Below are 24,173 nucleotides of genomic sequence, written 5' to 3' on the forward strand. Positions count from 1 at the left end.
CACCAGCATTGAATAACAAAGCTCAGTCCTAGAAAGAACATGTCATGTTCTAATGTACTTACATCACTGATGTTATATGCATTGACTCTGGACTGGAGGAACAAGGGGGCATCTGGAGGGATGGAACATTTGAATTTCTCACTCTCGTGTTTGGCTTTGTAGTTCAGCTGAAATGCAGATGAACAGATAATGACACTGAGGGCTTCAGCTGAAATGCTAGCACAATGAAACTGAGTAAGTGGTAAGAACATTTGCCCTCTCTAATACACACCATTTGTGTGACAATTGTTCGACCATTTCTATCATGCACACAAGATAAGGGACAAGGACTCAGGTCAAGGGCATAAACCTTTCAAGGAATCTGGAATCCGCACATCTCTGTTAACAGAGTAGGCCAGTGCGTATTCCTGCTTCTGCATAAATCTATCGAGTCATCTTACAGAACAAGTATTATGCCCATTTCTGAATTGTTGATCTGTTTTGTTCTGGGTCACTTCCAGTGTTGTCGCGAGGTGAAGCCACAACATCACCCCCGGAAGCTTGTTTGCCAGACACAGTCTAGTGAAACCTAAGAGTTTGTTGCTTGAGTTGGAGTTTGTTTGAGTTGCCAGGTAACTTACATCACTCAGCTGCTTGGAATTGATCTGCGCTTGTGTCTGAACAGGAGAATCTGTCACTTGTGTAAATTTGAGCTTATCAGGATGCTTTTTGTAGGTATGCTAGAGGGAAGAAAAAGACAATGACATTTAATTTCCAGTAGGTACCAGCAATAACAGAATTATATAGCAGTAAATCGCTTTGAGGTTGTTGTTGCTTTTACAAATGAAGCAGTACATAAATTTTATGAAATAAATAAAAATGTAAATAAATAAATAAATAAATAGACTTCTAATTCAATTCAGATACAGCAGTATTCATTTATTCATCAAAAATACTACTGGCCAACCAAGATTGCAAGACTGTCTTTTGCAGATCTGAAAGAACTCAAGACTACAAAAGTTATAAAGTTCCAATGGGCTTCAGATGTCCAGCTCATGAAATATGAAACAGATTTTAGTATATTTACTGTTCAACATCATCTTGTGGGATTTCACAGACAACAGAATCACAGATGATGGTACAACCCTGGCACAAAACCATATATACTTGCCAAGCACCATACATACATATGGCTGGGCTGGCTGTATATATAAATCAGAGGCATAGACCATTATTTGCCCTGCTGTGGCTAAAGAGAGTACACAATGTTAGTGTGCATAGTTTTACTTGTGAGAAAGCTAAGCATATTCTGGCCAGTAGATGTCACAAGAAACCTGTAAAAAGCATATGAAGATGTCACCTTTCAAAATTAGGAGACCTGAGGGTTAGCTACAATTCACATGCAAATGACTGCAGAAAGCCACGCCATTTTTATTTTAATGAAGTAAATCCCCAAGAGGCTGAAATTCTCAGCAGAGAAGTAGCTGAAGCTTTTCTCCGTTGGACATTTTCCAGCTCAAAATCATTCTCTCATATTCCCCCCCAATAATAACCTGCCTTCTATGACTGCTTTTCAGTCAAAGAGAAGTATTACAGCTCCATTACATGCCTTCATGAGTAATGTATAATTTGCACCTGACTCAAAACAGACCTTTTATTAGCAGGATGAATATTTCAAAAGAGGGAAGAGCACTTATCTTCAGTTCTGTGAATTATTAAAGTCCATGATTGATGCAATTAATTAGTACTTAGCCTAAGCCTGATCTTCGGCTTGTGTATATATGTTAACATAGCTGTGTATTTGTTAATTCATCTGTGTTTTAAATTGTGATTTACACATTTGAAATGTTGCATGCTTCTGGAAAATCTGTAAGAAATTTTAAAAGTAAACACTTCAGCTCCTTCCATGAACTCCTTGAAATTCCTGATCATGTAGCATAAGATAAGATAGGATGAAGGTAAGATCCCATAGGAAGCAAATACTCACATCTTTGCACTGGTCTAACTTCTTCATGGCTTCATATTCTTGAGTTATGGTCTGAGGGAAGTAACACTTTCCCTTGTCCTCTTCATAGTCGGCTTTGTAGTTTTTCTAGGAAAGGTCACAAGGGATCAATAACCACCATCTGAACAGGGGAAGACAGCATAAGGAAATGGAATCCATACTTACATCGCTCTTCATGGCTGCAACTTTCATGCAGTGTGTTTGATATGGGTCCTCAAAGGTGCCTATGTAGCGGCCCAAGATATTCTGCTGATATCCCTCTTTATATTTAACCTGGAGGAGAAATGCCGAAAGTTACAACAAACTTACCAGTTTATGGAAATCTCATTGGGACCACTATTTAATTGCTGCCATACTTACATCACTGAAGTTTTTCAGAACGTTGTCAATCTGATATTTGGGAGTGTCACAGTAATTAATGCTGGTTCCTTTCGCTTTTTCATATGCTTCCTTATATAACCTCTGCCAGGTGGAAGGAAAAGCCATATTGTAAAAGACCCCCATCAAATAGCATGGTTCCCTCCACTCATCATGGTGCCATTAAATTAGCAAGCTTGGGCTGCCTTAAATTTGCTGAGAAGGGACATTTGGATTCAAATGCACATTCTTTTCTGACCTTGGATGGTAAGAATTTAGGCAGAGCCTTGCTGGATCAGACCAAAGAACCCTGTTTGCAACAGTGGTTAGCAGAGATGCCCTATAATTTATTTTATTTTATTTTATTTTATTTTATTTTATTATTTTTATTTTATTTTATTTTTGGTAGAAGTAGTAGTAGGTCGGGTGGCTTCCAGCAAAATATTAAAAATACAGTAAAACATCAGACATTAAAAACTGACATTAGGGGCAGAGATGCTCCAGGTATACTGGGCTGAAGCCGCTTAGGACTTTACAGGTCAGCACCAGCACTTTGAATTGTGCTTGGAAACGTACTCGGCGTATATGGTCTCCCAGTCAACAGTCTAGCTTTCTGGATTAGTTGTAGTTTCCGAGTCACCTTCAAAGGTAGAGTGCATTGCAGTAGTCCAAGTGGGATATAACCAGGGCACGCACCACTCTGGTGAGACAGTATGAGGGCAGGTAGGATCTCAGCCTGTATGCCAGATGGCCTCCATGGACAGCTGAGAGTCCAAAATAAGTCCCAGGGTGCGCATCTGGTCTTTTGGGGGTACGGTTACCCCGTTCAGGACCAGGGAGTCCTCTACACCTGCTCTGCCTCTCAAGAACAATAATTCTGTCTTGTCAGGATTCAACCTCAATCTGTTAGCTGCTATCCATCCACCAACTGCCTCCAGACACTCACACAGGACCTTCAGTGCCCTCATTGGTTCAGATTTGAAGGAGAGGTAGAGCTGGGTATCATTTGCATACTGGTGGACACCTAGCCCAAACCCCCTGATGATCTCTCCCAGCAACTTCATGTAGATGTTAAAAAGGATGGGGGAGAGGACGGAGCCCTGAGGCACCCCACAAGTGAGAGCCCAGGGGTCTGAACACTCATCCCCCACCGCCACTTTCTGAACATGGCCTAGGAGGAAGGAATGGAACCACTGCATAATAGTGCCCCCAGCTCCTCTAGATGGTTCAGAAGGATGTCGTGGTTGATGGTATCAAAGGCTGCTGAGAGATCCAGCAGAACTAGGGAACAGCTTTTACCTCTGTTCCTATCTGTCCATGAAGGCAACAGATCTCTCTCCACTCCTTGTCCTCTAACTACTAGCATAGGGCCCATTCAGCTATTGTGGCTAACCATTTTTAATATGTTTTTAATCAAAGGCACATTTTTAATCAATAAAAGATTGTTAGTCACTTGATCTAGCTAACTTGCAAAGTAAATCCATAGGCTTGCAAAGCAAATCCATAAAAAGAGTCCTAATTCTGAATAATGAATGGCTACAACAAACTATTGATTGGTCTGGGCCAAAATTATCCCTGGAGAAACAAACCACACTTACATCATTCACAAGATTTCCAGCAGCTTTCAGATGTTTAAGCAGTGGGTTCTCTGTAGCTGGAAGCACATTATAATCTGTAGAAGCCTTGGATTTTTCGTAATCTTCTTTGTATTTTAGCTATCAAAATTAAGAAGAAAAACACTCACTTTTCCAAACTTGTGTACTTTGAGTCTCTTAAATTCCTGGTTGGCACTATTTATAGCGTTGCTTATCTTTCACTTCTTTTTATAAAATATGTTTGAGTAATTTACTTAGCTTCTTCAGCAAGGGAAATGTGCAAAACTAAGACGCTTAAGAAATTTAGTGCCATTTACAGCCAACAGTTGGCATTTCTTCTGTGATTCAAGCAGCTGTTTGTGCTCATCTCATGTGATGCAAGTAAAATGTGTTATACCTGCAAGGGATGCTCTGTGTGTGTGTGTTTTAAAAAAACTCTTTTCAGGCTGTATTATCCATTGTGCTGAAATTATGCTATGGAATCTGAGAAATATGACAATGGGCAAAAAATTGTATTGTCAGAGCCCAGTGTCTTCAGTAATACTAAGAGCCAAGAGAATTGCCAACTACTCAGTGTTGCGGAGCCCAGCAGCAAGGTGACTTTGACCACAGAGGCAGAGTAAGCAGCTACCTGGGGCAGCACAATACAAGAGGAGCCCACAGAAGCTGACCTTTCTGCATGCAAACAGAGAGCCAATCAAGAATAATCCAAGAATAATCCCCATTCCACCTAGGGCAGCAAAAGGCCTTCAACATGTTGAAAATGGATGCAATATTCATTTCACTTGCGAAACGGGAATAACAGTGGATGCCTATTCAAATACGGATTGGGAAATTGCTAAAGTATTTCAGAGAGGGCACAATCTAAATAAGTACTGAGAATATTAAGCATACCTTACTGGCAGCAATTCCAGCTTTCTTATTAACTGCATACTCTGGTGTTTCAGTCTGCATAAAGTAGATTTGGTCTTTCTGATTCTCCCAGTTTTCTTGGTATTTTCTCTGTAGGGAGCAGAAAATACAGTTATACTCAGTTCAGTAAAATACAGGTCTAAGTTGGAATTTAACTGGGAAAGGAAATGAGAATCTAGAAAGCAGCACGGAAACGCAATGATCAAGGCACAAAATTCGTACTCATTTGCTGAATTGCAATACACTTTCTTTACCGGGCTCAAGTTATCAGCATTCATTCTGGCAACTGCAACATCATAGCATGGAGTTTGGCTCCATTTGCCCTTGATCTTCTTGTTATAGTCTTCATGATAGTTGCGCTGTAGAAAACAACAACAAATATTGAACTGTGCACAGCCAACTAAAGTAAAGGAATCACATCAACTCCTATAATATGTTTGTTTCATCACAGCTGCTATGAAACCCCTATACTTTTCAACATCCCCTTAAATGTTTCCCATTTTTCTTTTACTCTGAGCATTATTGGGAGGTGAAGAAACTGCAACTTGAATTTGTATAGAATTCTCTCTCTCTCTCTCTGCTTTATTGGTTTTAAAAACTGTGTAACGTAAGTAATAAACAGAAATAAACATTCATTCCATAGTTGGTGCTTGTTGCATGTAACAATTTGTAGTTGGATTCAACATGATCTCCCCATTGTGGTTCCCAAATTATATTCTTTTTTTATATATATAAAATATTTATTGCAGTTTTAAACAACAAAAATAACATCAAACATACAAGAAACAAAGAAATTCAAAGTAAGATTATAAGAAAAAAGTAAGAATAAAAAATTATATTCTTTATCTGCACGCTAAATTTTGTCTCCTCTAGGTTGTTTCAATTACATTAATTTTATAAGATTCTCCTATGTCAATCCAGATCTGCCAACGGATTTATATTTTTGCAATGTTCTTTTAAGTAAACTCTGTATACATCCCACTCCCTATTGAATTTTTCATCGGTAACATCTCGGAACCTTGCTGATAATCTGGCAAGTTCTGCATATTCCCTCAATTTGTTTTGCCAGTCTAATTTGGATGGGATAGCTTCTCCTTTCCAACCTTTGGCAACCTTTGGCAATTAAAATTCTGGCTGCGTTTCATGTATGCTACAGTAGCAGCCAGAATTTGTATAGAATTCAATCAAATCTTCACAGTAATGTAGAATCTACACTCATGCTATTGGCCCTAAAATAACAAATCACAATAAATATAAAATGTACCCCTTATGGAACAAAAGGCTACATAGATGTATGAAAGTTTCTCACTAATTGTATAAGTGGTGGTGCTGACAGACAGGAAAGAAAGAAAGGGGGTCACCAAAAACCTCAGGATCTCATAGGAACATAGGAAGCTGCCTTATATGGAGTCAGACCACTAGTCTATCTAACTCAGTTTTGTCTACACTGGCTAGCAGTGGTTTTTCGGGTTTTCAGGCAGGGAAGCAGTCATACCTGGAGATGCTGGAGATTGAACTCAGCAGGCAAGGAAGATGTTCTACCACTGAACTACAGCACTTTCCCACTAACTCAATTATCTTTTATTCTCCCAGCACCAAAAAGCCTTGGTTTCCAAACTACTCTCATTAATCTTCCTGCCCTCGACTTCTGGTCTGTGCTCCGTTCTTTTGGTTGCCTATCCTATCCCTAAAAGGTAAGTTTGGGAGACCAGTAGTGAGATATATTAAAAGACATTCCATTAAAGGAAGAGAACAATGAAAAATGCAGCAATTCATGACTAACGTAAATGAGGGGGTCAGACATTATTTTTTTTATCACAATCTGCTTTGGTTCTGAGTTTCATTTACTGGCTATTTACAACAAATTACACGACCACATTAATTTCATCCCTCTTCTTTCCATCGTGGTACTAGATTAATTATACCTAAATATCAACTTTATTAGTCATGCTTCATGGTTGTGGAATTCATCAGTTGTGCAATTAATTCAACGCATGAAATCAGATATGGGCATTCTGTTTGCCGTCACATTTCCCAAGTCTGTGAAGCATTATTTTGTATGGAAATGGAATAGGGAGGGACATTTATTTTATTTTTTTTAGCATTTTAGGTCTCTTCAGCGGAGGTTTCCTAACTGAATTACCTCACACAATAGATTGCCTAATTTGCCTTTGGTCTGATCCAGCAAGGCTCTTATAATGAAGTTGAAATGGTAAAATATTCAAGAGGAAACGATTCTTCACACAACGTATAGTTAAACTATGGAATTCTCTGCCACCAGATGTACTGATGGCCACCAACTAAGAAAGATTCAAAATGGGATTAGACCAGGGTTTCCCAAACTTGGGTCTCCAGCTGTTTTTGGACTACAATTCCCATCATCCCTAGCTAGCAGGACCAGTGGTACTATCAAACACGAATCAGATGGGTAGTTATTTTTTAATGCTTAATGTAAATGAGAAAAACCCTGCTAGATTAGATCAAGTTCTCACAGTAGTGAATCAAGGCTGGGTACACACCGTCACTTCCTTCAAAGCATCCTGGGAACTGTTGTTTGTTTAGGGTGCTGGGAATTGTACCTCTGTGTGGGGTAAACTGCAGTTCCCAAGATTCTTTGGTGATAGTCATGTACTTTAAATATATGGTGTATAGACAGTCCATGGGAAGCTGGCAGGCAGGAACTGAGTACAATAGCAGTCTCCACAGACGGAAAAAGAGGGTGGAAGAGAGGGAGAGTTAAGATTCAACAGGAAATCGAGATGGGGCCAGAAAGACTGCAGAAGGCCATGTGGCAAGCATAGCTTTGCCTTTTACAGCACTTGGTATTTTCCCTGCCCTCTATGCTAAGAATTAACACTACAGTATACTCACATCACTGAGCTGTCGGGTCACTTTCCTGGCAAGCTCCACATCCGGTGGGTCTGGCAGAGAAGTGTATTTAGCTTTGCGTTCATTGTGCCCCTTTTTGTAGACAATCTGAAATAACAGGGACAGACAAGACCTGTTTGTTTCAGCAAGGAAGACATTCACTCTTGCTTTCTCTTAACACGGAGCTAGTTTGCACTCACTAGTAAAATAAAGGCAATCAAATTAGCACCACTGCTGCATAACGTTTGGCAATCCCAAGCAGGTTTACTCTGAAGTAAGTCTCAGTGATGTCAGGGAGCCTTACTCTCTAGCAAATGTGCTTAGGATTGCAGCTGCATTCTGCTTGAAGGACAAGTTGTTATCCTTACATTTCAGCTTAGGAAGAGAATACCCACCCACACCCTCATGCTGACTAAAATATCTTAATGATCCTATCAAGTGTTTGTTTGTTAAACACGGACTTCCTTATCTAACAACACAGGTCCACATCACACTAGCAGGATCTCGGTACTTACATCACTGAGGGACTTTTGCGCCTGTGCTACTCTCCTTAGTTCGGGGCTGTCATCATAAGGGTAGAATAATGCTTTGTCCGCTTCCCAGTCTTCGATGTATCGTTTCTTAGAGAAAGGGAAGCAACAACAACACGTTCCATTTGGGAAAGATAAGCTAAATGAAGGAGGCACCAAATGAACGGGGAAATAATTCAGGGCCTTTCGGGGCCTGGCCTACCTTGCTGAAAATTTCGGAAGCTTTTACAGCCTGCACAAACTCGGGAGCATCAGGAGGGAGCAGGTACTTTTCCTTATTCTCTTCCCAGTTCTGTTTGTATAACACCTAGAGAGACAAACCGGCAAGGTTAAGGGAAGCACCTCTGTTTGTTCACCTAAAGCCTATGCTCTGGACATTTTACAGCCAAATATCCCCTAAAGAGGAAGAATAAATTCAGGGGTAGCTTCAAAAATGTGTAATTTACTCCCCAGAGAGATTTACCATATCTGCCCCCTTCCTGTTTTTCGGACTTACCTTGCTAACTTGCTGGGAGACCTTCTTTGCGTGTTCTATGTCTCTTGCTTGTCCATCCACGTGACAGTTAGTCTTCGCCGCCTCACCAGCCATGCGATATTTAACCTACAGAAACCACATATACAGAATAGGGAACCCATAATTAACAGCCTATACAACAGATACATGTGTCTAGAATAACCCTGCAAACGTAAAAAGCTACCTGATACTAAGATGAGGGATGAACTGAAATACAGGTACGTTGGTTTTAATTAGGAATTAAAGTGTCGTGAGACTGACGGAAGTCCAAAGAACAAAAGAATATGAAAAATGAAATACCTAAGAAGTGTTAGCTTCTTAGGAAAACAGACGATATATAAGAGGTAACTGTTTAAAGTGTATGTATTTGGTTTGCAAAGTCTTAGTTTAATAATGAATGAACGCTGTTCCATCTACGATTTTTTCTTATCTTCATAAAGATTTAATTGTATTAGTTTATGTAATTTATTTAAATTTCTGCTTTTCTTCTTTCTTTTCTTTTTCTTTTTGTTCTTTGTAACCTTTTAAAATTATTTTTCTTCTTTTCACGTTTAAAAGTTTTGATCTGTATGTATTTGCAAAATAACTCAATAAAACAAAAACAAAAAAACCAGATACATGCATCACCATGTTTTACAAGCGTGGACATTTTAAGCACCTGGAAATGTCCACTTTCAACTATACCATTAAGTGAAAGTGGAGGCTTCATCAGAGATGCCCAGGTATGAATGTGCATCTCAATGCAGGTGAGTTATCTGAGTGCACATCAGCACCCAGCCAGTGTTTGCCAATCTTGGACCACAGTGCCTTGATACCCACATTTCCTTTATTGAATAAGAACATGTGTATGTTTGTAGGTGGGTAGGTAGGTTTGTGGGTGTCGCTGGTCAAAAAAGCTATTATTCCTCCTTCCTTGACTCACAGGTATCTAGGCATTTAATCTGAATCCTAGAATTTCTAGCTTGATGCCGAGTCTGCATTTTGCTATGCCAAGAATCTTAGCAACATTTCTTCTAAGGTTCCAGATTGGCTTACTGTAACTTTATCCGTGTGGCTCCTGCTTTCCTCACTAGAATTAAAATAGCTTCAGAGAGGCACAGCTCACTGCTTAAATACTCTGACAGCCCTGGCGCTTACCTCACTGAGCTGGTCCTGGGCTTTCTTGATTCTTCGAAGTTCAGGGGTGTCACTTGTGCTTGCATATGGCTTCCCTTTCTCCTTCTCAAACTTCTCTTTGTACTTGTTCTGGGAGGGAAAATAGAGCAAAATGAGGACACAGTCAACATGCTATCAAGCTCTTACTGTGAATCCTCTGGAAACTGTGATGCGGAAATATTTTCACCTGAAGATTTTAAGTGGTATTTATAGAGACATTCTATGTACCCCTAAGGAGAGAAATACAAGCCTAGTGTGAAAGATAGTTTAAAGCAGGAAGAGGCAACCTGTGTCTTCTATTTCCCTAAGTAGTGCTCTGGGGGACAGAAATTAATTTTGTTCATCAAATTTTAGGCTTTATGGAGGGATGGAAATGCTGTGCAGATGCCAATATTATTTTGAAATTAGCTCTGTGGAGGGGAGGTCAGACCGCCTCCCTCCTTCCACACTCTTAGAGTGGATAAATCATGGTTACCAATATTTGCTACACTGAAAATAACAGGTGAGCGTCATTTGTAATGTTGCTAGCTATAATATTCATTAAAAAAACCAAGCAAAGATTTCTAAATTGAAAACAACATTTTTTTTAAAAAACCAACCATGTACAACACAAACATAAAACCTTAGCCAAACTTGGGACTCAATTGCTTCAAACGGGAGATGTTAGAAACAACTTTTGACTTACGTCACTGAAGAGCTTTTGCATTTTCGAACTGTGATCCAGGTAAGGTGTCATAAACTTTGACGTGTCCACTTTTTTCCGTACAACCTTTTTTCTGACAGGAGGAGAGGCCTTTTGAGTGGTGTCCATGGTTTCAGTAGTATGCTCTGTAGTGGTTACCGTGCGAGGACCAGATCCTGTGGTGTATGTTGTCTCCGTGATCTCCGTAATTATCTAGGAATGTGGGGGAAGTATTAGGGCTTTCAATTAGCACCTTGGAATAGCTGTAGAACCTTTTATTACTATCATCACTTTATGGTTTATTATTAAATTTGTTAGTCGCTTTTTCTCGCCCAGGGCAACTCAAAGCAACTTGCAACCAACCACACTTTTATCACCTCTTAATTTATTTATTTTTAAGTTTCTATAATATACAGTGGCCTAGTTCTCATATCACGTTAAATTATAGTTAGAATAAACCATAGTTTAATGTAAACAAGCAGTGTGCTGGTGCATGCTGCTGAAATTAAAGGTGTTGCACTCAGAGGCGGAGCTAGCTGCTCCGGCCCCCGGAGTGGCACACATGCTGTGCACCTGGGGGTGGGGCCACGGAGGCGGGGCAAGTGTCCCAGGGGGCGGGGTGAGTGTCTCAGGGAGGCGCCGCCCACAGCGAGCGTCCCAGGGGGCAAGACACCCAGTGGGGCAGAGCGAGCGGCTCATGGCGGGCTGCTTCCTGGGCAGGAAGGAGGGAGCTGTGCCGCTTTGTCAGCAGCCTTCCTCCCTTCCCTCTTCCTTTTGACAGCTTGGGGGAGGTTTCCCCCCCCCCAGGAAGCAGCCCAGGAGCGGGGGCAACAGCGCACTGCCCGCCTGTGACTCCCAAGCCTCCCCTGAGCAGCCAAAATGAAGGGGGAAGGGGGGGAGGCCACTGGCAAGTCGGCACAGCTCCGCCCTTCCCCTGTCGGCTCGTAGTAGGCTTGGGAGTCACGGGCAGACGACGAGCCGAATGTCACTCCCCCAATGATGACACCCGGGGAGGCCCACCCCACTGCCCCCTTCCTCCGCCCCTGGTTGCACTTTGCCTTTACTTCTGCTTCTGTCATGCTGCTAGGGAACAAACCATGGTCTGGTGTTTGGTTTACCCCTAGTGATTTGTCTGGGGGGAAAGAAACCACAAGTGTAGGTTTGGACTACACAACAAGCCCCACTGTGACTCGCTTCCCAGTAGTGCTGTAGGAACGGGAGGGGAGCGAAGCACCCATGGTTTCATATTTTAACTAGCGTTAAAACATTATTTTAACCATGGGTTAATGTGATATGTGAATCAGGTCACTGCATTTCAAGAGCAGCGCAAGCCAGATACACATGGGCTTGTTCATAAAGAGTCTCTAACAGTTTTCATGCATACTGCAAAAGAAAACAAAAGTATTAACCCTCACTCCAACAATGGATTGTACTGACTGTTGTTTGCACCGTTTCCTCACAAAATATAAAATCACTTAATGTACCTGTGTGGTGGTTGAAAGGACTCACTGAGTTAACACGTTTGGGATAAGTCTTGTAAACAGCTTTCCTAAGGTTGCCATATTTCAAAAAGTGAAAATCCGGACATAAAAGTTGTTCAGCGCTTTTTTTTTTTTTTGGCAAACTAAAATAAAAATAAAAATTAAACTATTGCTAAAAAAATGGGCAAAAAATAAATGTTTCCAATGTGGGCTGCCGTAGACCCGGGTTTCCATTTTCAATGGACAGCTCCCAGCCCTAGCTTTCCTCTCCATATGCAGCATGGAGTAAAAATCAAAACATGCAATTGGACTAATTGGGGAGTGAGGGGGTGGGAGATTGAAGGGGAGGAATCTGTGACGACCATATGTTTGGGATAGTGCGTCCATGTGCCCTACAGAGGGCAGTCCTTTATTTGAAGGCTTGACAGACGACATTTCTATCCATTCCATCTGTGGTTTAAAGAAAGACTTGTGCGGAGGGGGAGCGTTAAAAAGATCATCACCAGTTAGCATAGGCTCCCTCAAACTCGGCCCTCCATATGTTTTTTGGCCTACAACTCCCATGATCCCTAGCTAGCGGGACCAGTGGTCAGGTATGATGGGAACTGTAGTCTCAAAACATCTGGAGGGCCGAGTTTGAGGAAACCTGAGTTAGCATCTGCACAGGTCACCCGGTCACAATCTTCCCCACAGTGGTGAGATGTTATTCTTTTCTATTTAAATTGCAGTAATTATTTTTTGAATTTGCATCAAATTTACACATATAAATTAGCATATGCAAATGTTATACAAATAGGTGCCATTTTGCCCCCTTTTATGGTGGTGCATTTGTTCTTTTGTAAGGAGATTTATAAGTGGCCACCCTATCTAGACAGTGTATTTACAATAGCTTTTTCAGGGTCAATTCACTCAGAAGCTGTAGAATCTATCACCGTGACTGCAGAGATCACTGCTAGAATTTTCAGGGTATTCACAAATATTTTGGTTCACATTCTGTTTGTGAATGTGTCAGAGAGGACTCCTGGGAAGCATCAGCCATGAGTTAGCAATGGTGCAGTGCAGGACACAATGAGGTATGACACTGCAGCCAGATGGGCTGGGTATAAATAATGAAATAAATTATTATTATTATTATTATTATTATTATTGCATTGCCCCCCCCAATATAAGTCCCCTTTCCATTTGAGGAATGCCTTAATCTGCTTATTATATTAACATGACACACATCACCCAAGCTGTTTCCATGAGAAACAGGTTGGCTGTTCAAGAGGTTGACTGTTTTCTAAATAAAGGTTTCAGGTTATTCACAGCAGGGGTTGGATTTCACAAGTTTTTCGCACCACCATTGCACACAGAGAACTCCCGCTGACGTCAAGAGGAATTTTGAATGTGGATCAGTGATGGGGTAGGCTCAGAGGGCAGAAACGCTCTTAAAACTGTTATACTTTGGAATAACCTTTAGTAAGATTAAAATGAGTGAGATTACACCAGAATACATGATCAGAGAATCGCTAAACAAGAATAATCAGTGTCTCTGCAAGATGTATATGAGGTCATTTAAAAAATAATGTATAAGGCTAACTTTACTTCATAAAACTGAACCAGCATATATATAATTTACCTGAAAGTGATATATATAGTACACAACATATTAGCTTTTTGTTGTTGTTGCTTACACTGATAGTCATGTTTTAAACATGGTTAGATTCTAAATAAAAACAGCAATAAAATAAATTTCAGAAATTATTTTAAGTATCTATTGTTAAACTTTTTATAAAATACTTTATTTTTTCTAAAAGTGACAACCGATCATAGGAAACAAAAATGAGCTCGGTGCAGCTAGCAGTGGATTATAAAAACATGTCTGCTTTAGGATAACATCTCAGGCAGATTCAACTAGCCCGTATAAGCTACAGAGCTTTCTGTAAGTGAGAAATTTCCATGCATATTAGCTTATTTTGTGTTGTTCTTGTTTTATAGATTCTGTTTTACTTGCAGAACTCTACCACCCTCTCGAGTCAGATAACATGTTACTGAAAGAAATATTTCATCTGGTAAAGATTTAAAACAGAAACATTTGGAGAATCGATTAAATCAAATTGTTTTTATAAATTCTGCAGTAATTTCATGAAGATGCGCCATCACATAAACAAGAAACAAAAGATAGGAACGCAAGATTGGGGCGTGCATGATGAAAATGGATGACACCACAAAATGAATGGATACAGGACTGATGTGTACAGGTATAAAAGTAGGCAGGAAGAAGACTTTGGTACATCTCTTATTTTGAATCTATTCCATTCCTCTTTTAAATGACATTTTTCGTTTCGTGGTTCTTAAGGAGTACTGTTCACTGTTCTCTGTAAACTGAAGCACCGCTATCATGATATCAACATGAGAGGTATAGTCATAACCACTAAAGCCCATGAAATATTAGTTAATGATTTTTCCGGGATGCAGATTGTACTCTGAATCTGCATCCATCCAAAGGGAAGCAAGAAAAACCTAATCTAATAGCGTACAAAGCACTGAGCATAATAACAACTACAGGAGCAAAAGAATACAATGCCATTAGAGCCCTTTGCAAATTAATGCCATCCACACAGCATCAGGGGAGAAAAGTACTTCTTTGAATATTGTGTTAATACTCTGCATTAATAATCAAGCCATATTTCTTGATTAAGTCATTGATCACACAGTTCTATGGGGTACTGGATGAATTTCACATCCCAGTGGATTATTATGTGGGAACACATAAAACCCTGAAAAAGCATTAAAAATAACGAAACAAGGGGTTTGCGCATAAAACAGAGGCTTTTACCTCTCCCGGTTCACCCTCAATGACCTCCTCTTCAATGTAGTACTATAAACAAAGGAGAGACCTTGTTATTTTTCACAATATCATTCACAAAGAGACACATCTTTTCCTTTGACTCAAAGAATAAAAAGTAGGGCTGAAGAAATGTTTTGGTAGTAGAGGTCATATTCTGCTGGAAAATTCTTGAAGATTCCCACCAGCAAAGGAACAGGTGAAGGTTTACAAACATTCGTTTCACTGCAGCAAAGAGCAATTCATGAACATAAGTAGGTTTTCAAGGTCAGATCACCCTCAACAAATATGCAAAAGGCTGTAGCAAGTGTGAAATACCTTGTCTCCCAGCAGCATAGGTTTTGGACACTGTACAGAGCCCCATCTAAAGACCCAAGACTGTATACCTCTAGCTACACTTGCAGAGTTTCCTATACACATACACTCAGCTGAAGCCCCACTTGCCATGGGGTACTAGTTTTTTGAATGGGGAGGAAGACGTATTTCACAGAAAGATTCAAATGACAGCTCTTGGAAATAGTCAGGAAAACATACTAGCAGGTTGCACAATTAAAGTTGGTTTAGAGCTCTTGAACCACAAACTCAATCCCTTCGCCCCAATTGGCCTTTTTTGTAATAAAGAAAGTGACAGGAAAATGCACGGGATAGTGAGATAACCCTTGCTTGCTGCAATGTGAGTCAACCTAACCACAAACAAATCAGAATGAATGTTCAGTAAATAGCTGGTGTCATCTAATCTCCCTGCAAACAGTCAGGATGAATGATCAATGAGCCTAAAGGTGCATTCGTACCTTTGATTCATTTCTCCTACGTATGTCGTGAACTAATCCCATTAAAACTTCATGAAGTATCCAGTATTGCAGCTGGCTATGTCAGACCTGAACTGAGTTCCCATAGGGATCAGGGACTCATATTTCATATGGAACAAATCCAATATCTGCAAAGGTTCAGCCTCAACATCTATTTGCCAGCCCAGAAATAAAAAGGATGAGTTAGGACTGGTATTGGGGCTTGCCTACTCCACTTCCACCTTTTCCTTAAAATGACCCTCTGGCAAAACTGATTGCTGGCGAAGGTTTTAAATCTGGAAACTGCAATAACCTTTGAAAGGCCCAAATCAACATGTTGACTTCATGAGGAAAAGGGTGTATGGCTGATCTCCCCTAAGATTAATCATTTATCTGGAGTATTCTATTGTCCATACAGTGAAGAAAGAATCAGGCCCCACCATGTAAAATTTAAGCATTATATCCTTACTGCATAGACTTAATAAAATAGAAACCATGGCCTCCAGAATCTTGTTAACCTAACCAAATCTAATCACAACTTCTAGGCAATCCCCATGGAAATAATCCCGATAGTAACATGCCCAAATTCCTTTAGTACTATCAGTATGTCGGTCTTCATGCTAAAGAGCTACCCTAAAACTGTGAGAGAAATCAATTAGCCAACAACTACTCAAAGCTTACTCAGTGCAGATTATGCAGGTCCAAACTCCTATTCATGTGAACAGCTCTCTAGTCTGCATTTTCATTTGCGTTCCATAGTACCAACATAGAATCAGAGTAGTTTGGAGTGTGGACTCTCACAAATGCAGTCAGTCAAGTATGTCCAAAACTGAACGAAGATCCGAAAGAGCCAAAAATGCTTAACTGGAACATGTTTTGTCAGCAACCCTAGGACTGAATTTGTTTTATTGTCGCAAGTGTTGCTGATTTATAACTTCTGTCTTGGTGTATAAAATCCAATTTGTATACATATTGCTGATGGGCCTGCTCTAACTCTTAAAAGATCCTTCAAAATTATTTCCCAAAGCTGATTCACAACATTATCAAGATAAAACCTATCACTGATAGTGGCAACCAGCATCTTCTCAGACATTTGAGTGATAGAGCTTGCATTAATCAACATCTCAGTGTATCTCAGTTTCAAACTTCACTCAATATCACAAGAGTGTTCATCGAGAATTACCACACATCTTTAAATTTATTTGTATAATTTCATGTATGGTATATTCTGGTGATGATATACTATAGATGACGCAAGAGCCACTATGATCTATTTTTGTATCTCTCATCCACAGTATGACATGGTCACCTGCATTTAAACTGATATAGATATAAATAGATTATTAGACTTGTAGCTACGTCCAGATGCCTCTCTACTGGGCTATACTTGCTCTTAGTATTATAAATCACATTACATCAAACTGAACATTCATTATTCATTATTTGTGTCTTATGGATTTATGAGTGATTTTCTACTGTTGATTCACTTGGTTTGCGTGCTTGCTGCAACCAAATGTATAGGTTTATATGCTGTGAGCTTTTATTGGTTTTTTGTTCTTCTTTGATATGGAAAGTCTTAAAAAACTGATCTTAAAAGCCCCCCCCCATAGAATATAGAGCAGGGATGGAGAATCTCAGACTCGTTGTCCAATTATGACCCTTCACATTTCCATGGACCACATTAGCCCAAGGTGAAGTCTGAAGAAACTGGCCACCTAAAGGCAGTGTCCACCATTGCCAACACCAGCAGCTGATGCATGCTTTTGCAAATAACTTTGTTCTAGAAGAAAAATGTGCTTGTTTCCCAAGCTGCAAATGCCACCGTATGCCTGGGTGGGTTACAAGAACAGACGGAGTGAATTCTCCCCCTGGCTTTTTCTTCACAGCCTGCCAATGGTACTTGGCAGTAAAAGAGAATGTAGATGGAGAGAGGGAAGAGAGCTTCACTGTGTATGCATGTGCCTGTAGGAATGCTGTACTAATTCTATTTATAAATGAGAATATATGCATAGGCATGGGCATTCATAAGCAGATGTGCGTGTAGTTGTCAGAGAGCTTGTGAGAAACTATATGTGTGCCATCATAGGAGCACAACCATACGTTTTTCCTTGTGGTCTATTGGCCAACTTGAGATTGGTAGCCCTTTACTAAGAAGAAAGGTTTCCTATCTCTGACCTACAGGTTCTGCATAAACCAGTAGAGCCAGATGTCCCAAACAAAATGTTCACGCAAACAATCATCCATGACATGCCCTTGGATTTTGGCTCCTTGAGAGCAAATGCTTCATTGCTCAGCAATATGTTAAATTTGTTTCTGAACATGAATCTGTTTCGCCCAGAGTTAAAACATGAGAGTAATGTATAACTGGCAAGCAATGATGAAGACCAGAGCTATTTTTAATGTTTCTGGAAAGGGCTATGCAGCTTTAAACTAATACCAGATGCAATTGTTGCCATTTTATTTATAATGTTTTAGTCCAGCTATGAATATCTCAAGAAAGATGGGGGGGGGAGAGAGACAGACAGACATCTGGAGAAACAAGCCCACATAGGCACAATTCAAAGTCAATTAAAAATGACACTGTGAAATAAAGAACAATTATTAGTCTAATGAGAAACACACAGTGATGAGAGAACAGACAGGAATACCAGATATTATGACATGGTAGGTATGAATATGTGAAAAAATACAACAGCTTTTGCCACTGCAACAAAGGAAAATATTATGGTCAAAGATACCCTTGATTGTGACACTTGTCATCGATAACATACAATAGATAATACTATTACAGCAGAATTGACCGGCTTGTATATCTAAGTCATATGAAGAGTAGACACATTGAAATCAATGAACTTAAGTTAGTCATGCCCATTGATTTTGACAGGTCTACTTTGAATATAACATAGTTGGACACAACCCTATAAAACCTTTATACAGCATATCCAAACTCACAGGCAATATGTACAGTGAGCTTCAACCTCCAATTGTTGGCACAGTGTGGGTAGTGGTCATGGCTCATATGTATTAGATGACATTGAGCCAAACCACAAAGGAAGCTGGCTTGGTCCATTGGCCCATCAAGCTCATTTATTGTCTACGCTAGCTAGCCGTGGTTTCTCTAGGGTTTAAGATAGGAGTATTACTTGGACGCGGGTGATACTGTGGTCTAAATCACAGAGCCTAGGGCTTGCCGATCAGAAGGTCAGCGGTTCGAATCCCTGCAATGGGGTGAGTTCCCGTTGTTCCGTCCCAGCTCCTGCCCACCTAGCAGTCCAAAAGCACGTCAAGTGCAAGTAGATAAATAGGTACCGCTCCGGCAGGAAGGCAAACGGTGTTTCCATGCGCTATTCTGGTTCGCCAGAAGTGGCTTAGTCATGCTGGCCACATGACTCGGAAGCTGTCTGAGTACAAATGCAGGCTCCCTCGGCCTATAGAGCGAGATGAGCGCCGCAACCCCAGAGTCATCCGCGACTGGACCTAACGGTCAGGGGTACCTATACCTTTTTATTACCTAGAGAATATTACCTTGAACCTTGCACATGCAAAGCACATGCTCTACCTCTGAACTATGTTTCCTTTCCCAAACACACCCATTGAGAAAACCCAGTGATTACAAAGAGTTTGCATATGGGTGTTGTTTGCAACTCATGGCTGGGACTTGATTTTAAAAAGCTACACAAAGATCCAGGAAGCCCTTGATAGGCAGCCACAATCCTGCTGCCTATTAACAAGTAGCCATGTCCAAACTAGATCACTGACCTTAATGTCCATTTTGTTCAATAATAATATCATTAAATAATGGGAATTCCATGATCAACTACATAGAACTTTTGCAAATATTTAACTCAGATTGAAGGCTAAGGGTTGGTGAGGGAACTAAGATGGGGATCATTACCATCATTTTCTTCTCATGCTGAATTTTCTTCTCATCTGCAAGAGGTCAGCCATATACATATATACTTCTAAAAATGGCCAGTCAGAATACTGAATCTGGAGACAGTCACATTTTAGAAGCCGTAATCTCAGGTTCCTGACTTGCTATTAGTTGTTGGTATTTCCTCTAAGCAATAACTTAACCCACATTTCTCAAGACAAAAGAATTCAGGAAGTCAAAATGTTTGGGGTCTTACCTCCACAACCTCCTCATATTCTTCTTCTTCCATCTTTGCAGAGTGTTTTTCCCCCTACTTGCTGGCCACAAGAGAGGTGGAAAAATGAACATCAGCGCAATGAACTCAATGCCACAGAGCATTAGCAATCAAAGAGAGGCATCCAAATAATGTACCCATCAGCGCAAGGATTTACCCCTGTCCCCCTCTCCTCCTCTTGCACACCCTCTAAATCTCTTTGAGGGGTTTCCCCAACCCCCCCAGAACAGATTTACAGTTAACGCACAAGATGAGGAGAGGGGAAAGCTCCATTGCACAAGTGTAAATCCTTGCCTGATGAGACTTGTTAGTTGGATACCACCCAAAACTAGGATATGCGTGGATTTTGTTATGCTGTTAAAATATCATACTAATATAAATATACAGTAACTTATGAGAGAGAGGAAGAGGAAGAAGAAAATATGGTATCATTGCAAAAAAAAAAAGTTACTAGTTGGATCCCATGTTAGTTCTACTCGTAGCGGACCCATTAAAATGAATGGGCGTGATCAATTTAGGTCCATTAATTTCAGTGGGTCTCCTTTGAGCAGAACTTGGTTGACTGCAACCCAATATTGCAAAGCATCTTTCTACTTAGTTTCCAAACCATACAATTACCAACTGTCTTTCCAAAACTATATAAAAACATAATTATTTTAAAATTAGACACTGGATTGCCTTAGTTCTTCCTCCTATATAATTTTCTCAATTATATCTATATCAGCACTGGGCAGAAAGCATATCAGACAGATCTCTGGGTGATTTGTAGTAGATCGGCAATTGTTTTTGATACACAATGGTTCAACAACAGCTATAACAAAGTTAGTCCCCCCCCCCTAAAAAAAATGAGGTGCCTGAAATGAAGAAAGCTCATCAGGAGGGGACTTTTGTGCAAATGGACTGTGAGCAGTTTGGTTTTGGTACTGAAAGCAAATTCCTAGGCTTAGAATGTACGCTCTGTTCTTTCATTTCAACAACATGGGAGGAATTCAACACCGTGCTAAGGCGATTGTTCCATCAAGGCAAGCATTTTGGCTTGCCAGACAGAACAACCCCCCTCTCTCCCCCAACCCCTACACACTGTTCCAAGGGTTCTCCCAATTTTAGGGGTTCAGGGGAAGGAAGCCACACTGTGGAAGCAGAAGTCCTTGCACAGGGTTTCCACTGACACAACTCATTAGTTTAATCCCACCCTATATTTTTTGCATATGGTTGGTAGATCTTGGGTTCTAGTAAAAAAACAACACCACCCAACACACAGTGGACCTCATATGCCTGACGTCTGCCCACCCCAACTCTAGGCAACCAATTATTAATTGTTGAAACTCTGTCCTCTTTCCATACATCAGCCTTGCATATTTCTGATGCTACTAAGTTGAATTATGAAAGTTACCTTTCACATTTTGGCCTGTTCAAGAGTACAAGCAACATGGGATGGAGAAGGGGTATGTAGGGGACATGCCCCCCCAACCTGCATCCTGTGTGCTGCACCCCAACACTGGACAGAAAGATCCAAAGAGGAGTTCTAAGCACATAGAGCTAAATGCACTTAGAAACCTCCAACACAGTAAGGAACCCTGATAATGCAGGATTCCCAGTCACATCAAAGCTTTTAACTGCATTGAGTTGAATATAACTAAAAGCTTACTTCATATCTTCTCAATTTTCAAAAGTCTCCTGTGAGTGTGAAGACACTGGGATGGGACTTGCAGATATGATGCCACTACCCTCTTCCCTCAAGAGGGCTGCTATATAAGTCAGCAACAGAATTTCACTGTTCTAGTTAGCTAGGCCCAAGGTCACCCACTGAGTTTCATGGCCAAAAGGTACTAGGTCCAGCTAAATCACACTGGCTTTTTTGATGTGCAAACTGGAGGATTCTCCTAGTACTTAGTTCTAATCTATTAGAATGCCAGTAAGCAAGTACGTGGAGCTAACTAAGTGAATTCAAAATTGTGTCTATTTTCTTCTGTGACTAGGACATTTGTGACATGCAAAATAAGTTGAAGTATGAAGTATGTTTCTGGCCAAACAGAGCACCCCATGTAATTAATGTGATTCTATTTTGAAGAACTGGTGGGAAACTTTCAGTCACACCCGTAGCAATTCCCAGGCATGCATCTGTTACCTTGTGCAAGAGCCTATAGGAGGAGAGAAACAATTGGCACCACTCTGCTGGCAGCGGCTACCAGCACAAGACAAAACACCAGCAGTGGTTAATCCGCATTAATCTTTTCTGGGTGGAAATATCACATGCAGTTCTGATCCATGGGATTACAGCCATAATGCTTTGAACTTTATCTCCAGCAACCAGAAAATAAGTATCACAGAACATGATGTTACCAGATGGGCAGGGTATAAATAATGAATTATTATTGGCCATATTATTATTATTATTATTATTATTATTATTATTATTATTATTATTGAAGTCAAATATGCTTGCTGAAGATTTGAGATGTAGGCCTTAAGAGTGGAGAATTCTCCTATCCAGCAATGTTACACAAGCTTAGAAAAAGCCTCCTGCCTAGTCACCAAGGGTGAATATAAGTCGCCTGCAGGTGACTAGTCAAGGCGGCTTATCTAAACTAGAATAGTTAGTTCTTTCTTCCCAGCCTGCTTCCTTCTTTCAGACCATCAATGTCACACCATCATTTACATCAATATAAATGGCAGCCACTTGTTTTTATGAACAAATAACTTTTTTGGTCTTACTTGCAAGGCTGTTTTAACAATAGTCTAATTTCAGCACACGTGCAAATTCAGCAATGTATTTCAAATGACCTTAAGTTAATGAAGTTAACTTCTGTCTTCCCACCATTGGCCTTTAAGGGTTGTTTGCTTCTGTGCCTCTTTTCTTTATGTATTTTTCCTCTCAAACCTGGGAAATATAAAATGAATGAATGAATCCATTAGAACTGTGAATTCAGCAGGCCCTGCGGTGCCCGGGGTTTGCAGCCCCTTTTTCTAATGCGGGCAAGGACATGAAGGTTTGCAACAGCTGCTTCCTAGTTCAAATATATTTGCCATGTAAGTTAATACCTCAGAGCGATTGGCTGGTTTTGTTTAGCTAGCTAAACAGCAATTCCTTCTGAGGCAAGTGGCAATCCAGTACTGTGGGTTAAATATAGGCTCTTTAGACACTGTCCCTTCCTAGTGCCAATTTTCTTCAGTAAAGGTAGAATAAAATAAGATTTAAAAGTGGTGCCTCACCAACAAAACTCGCCAAAATTATGAGGAAATAAAACACAAGAGCTACTTAAATAGGAGAACGTTTATCTACCAAGTCCCTATGTTTTACCATCCCGAGATTACACAGCCAGGACCTCATCTCTCCTCAGTAAAACCTTATCCAATACAATCCCTTCCTGACTTGCCTCACTGAAAATAAACAGATGCTCAAAAAATAAATGTTTATTAGCTCTTATTCTGATGGAAGTCCCAACAGGCCACAAAGTCTTTGAAGAGACAAACTGGCTAGTTGGCCAAGACAAATTCTATAGAAAACAAAACAACATTTTTAAAAATGAACTTACCAGCAATATTTAAATAAATTTCCTTAGCAGCAAAGCCTCTCCAACTGTCCTCCCTCCTGAGAAACGCTGGGCAAAAGCAGCATTCATCTGATGCATCAGCTCCTAAATTATGATGTTCTTGGGGCAGCCAATCAGATTCGGTCTCGATCAAGTTTCAGATACTAAATATACAAAGTGACCCTTTGGACGGCCACCTGTTCAGCAGCGCCACAAAGGAAAGCAGCACATACTTGCCATTAGTCTGATTTCTAACCAAAACATTACAAGGGTATCAGCTCAGCCAAATTATGATTGCTGGCAAAATACGTAATATTACTGCAACAAGATTTGTACAAAAAAATTGGGGGCGATATTGCAGGTGGGGAGCAATGTGAGTTCCCTGCTCTGCATGGTTTGTGGCGGCATTCTGCCAAAGGCAGGGAGGAGTCCTAGGATTAGTCCATGAGGAGTGTGGTGCTTGGTGCCTTGTCAACCTCAGTCTATCCTCAGTCAGTCCCCACTTGCCCCCCTTCTTGCTGCTTTCTCCATCCTTAGTCTCAGCATTGCCCTTTTGGGACTCAGCACAGAGTAGGATGGAGACAAAGCTTAGAACTAGTTCTCAGCCTCTCATTGGATCTGTCCCACCTACTGTTGCTTTCTGCCCAATGGACACCAGTCAACATGGCCTATTCAGCCATTCAAACGAGTGCTGCCCTGAAAATGACTTCTGCATCACTTTGTAAGAAACGTTTTATTATGAAACAGGAGAGAAACGTTTGGTGACATTCTTGCAGTTGGGGTGCAGGGTTTTTCT

At 40.5% G+C, this 24,173-nt stretch overlaps 1 protein-coding gene across 50 annotated transcripts in view; it reads right to left on the bottom strand.

Moving 5' to 3' along the window:
* Nucleotides 1–23,751, bottom strand: part of NEB (nebulin) — a 153,718-nt gene extending 129,967 nt beyond the window's left edge. For all 50 annotated transcript variants that reach the window (XM_083492334.1, XM_083492306.1, XM_083492338.1 and 47 more), the window contains exons 1-18: nucleotides 23,381–23,751; nucleotides 22,629–22,725; nucleotides 19,827–19,887; nucleotides 14,900–14,941; nucleotides 10,601–10,810; nucleotides 9,898–10,005; nucleotides 8,743–8,847; nucleotides 8,449–8,553; nucleotides 8,232–8,336; nucleotides 7,720–7,824; nucleotides 5,103–5,207; nucleotides 4,831–4,938; nucleotides 3,940–4,056; nucleotides 2,345–2,446; nucleotides 2,150–2,257; nucleotides 1,967–2,071; nucleotides 621–719; nucleotides 63–167 (exon numbers count right to left, since the gene is read on the bottom strand). In XM_083492334.1, coding sequence (XP_083348460.1) covers nucleotides 63–167; nucleotides 621–719; nucleotides 1,967–2,071; nucleotides 2,150–2,257; nucleotides 2,345–2,446; nucleotides 3,940–4,056; nucleotides 4,831–4,938; nucleotides 5,103–5,207; nucleotides 7,720–7,824; nucleotides 8,232–8,336; nucleotides 8,449–8,553; nucleotides 8,743–8,847; nucleotides 9,898–10,005; nucleotides 10,601–10,810; nucleotides 14,900–14,941; nucleotides 19,827–19,859 — 1,662 coding nt within the window. In that variant the 5' untranslated portion in view covers nucleotides 19,860–19,887; nucleotides 22,629–22,725; nucleotides 23,381–23,751. The remainder of the gene's footprint in view (nucleotides 1–62; nucleotides 168–620; nucleotides 720–1,966; nucleotides 2,072–2,149; nucleotides 2,258–2,344; nucleotides 2,447–3,939; nucleotides 4,057–4,830; nucleotides 4,939–5,102; nucleotides 5,208–7,719; nucleotides 7,825–8,231; nucleotides 8,337–8,448; nucleotides 8,554–8,742; nucleotides 8,848–9,897; nucleotides 10,006–10,600; nucleotides 10,811–14,899; nucleotides 14,942–19,826; nucleotides 19,888–22,628; nucleotides 22,726–23,380) is intronic.
* Between the last annotated feature and the right edge of the window lie 422 nt (nucleotides 23,752–24,173).

The sequence above is a fragment of the Podarcis liolepis genome (genome assembly GCF_965112155.1).
Source record: "Podarcis liolepis genome assembly, chromosome: 1".
Classification (NCBI taxonomy): Eukaryota; Metazoa; Chordata; class Lepidosauria; order Squamata; family Lacertidae; genus Podarcis; species Podarcis liolepis.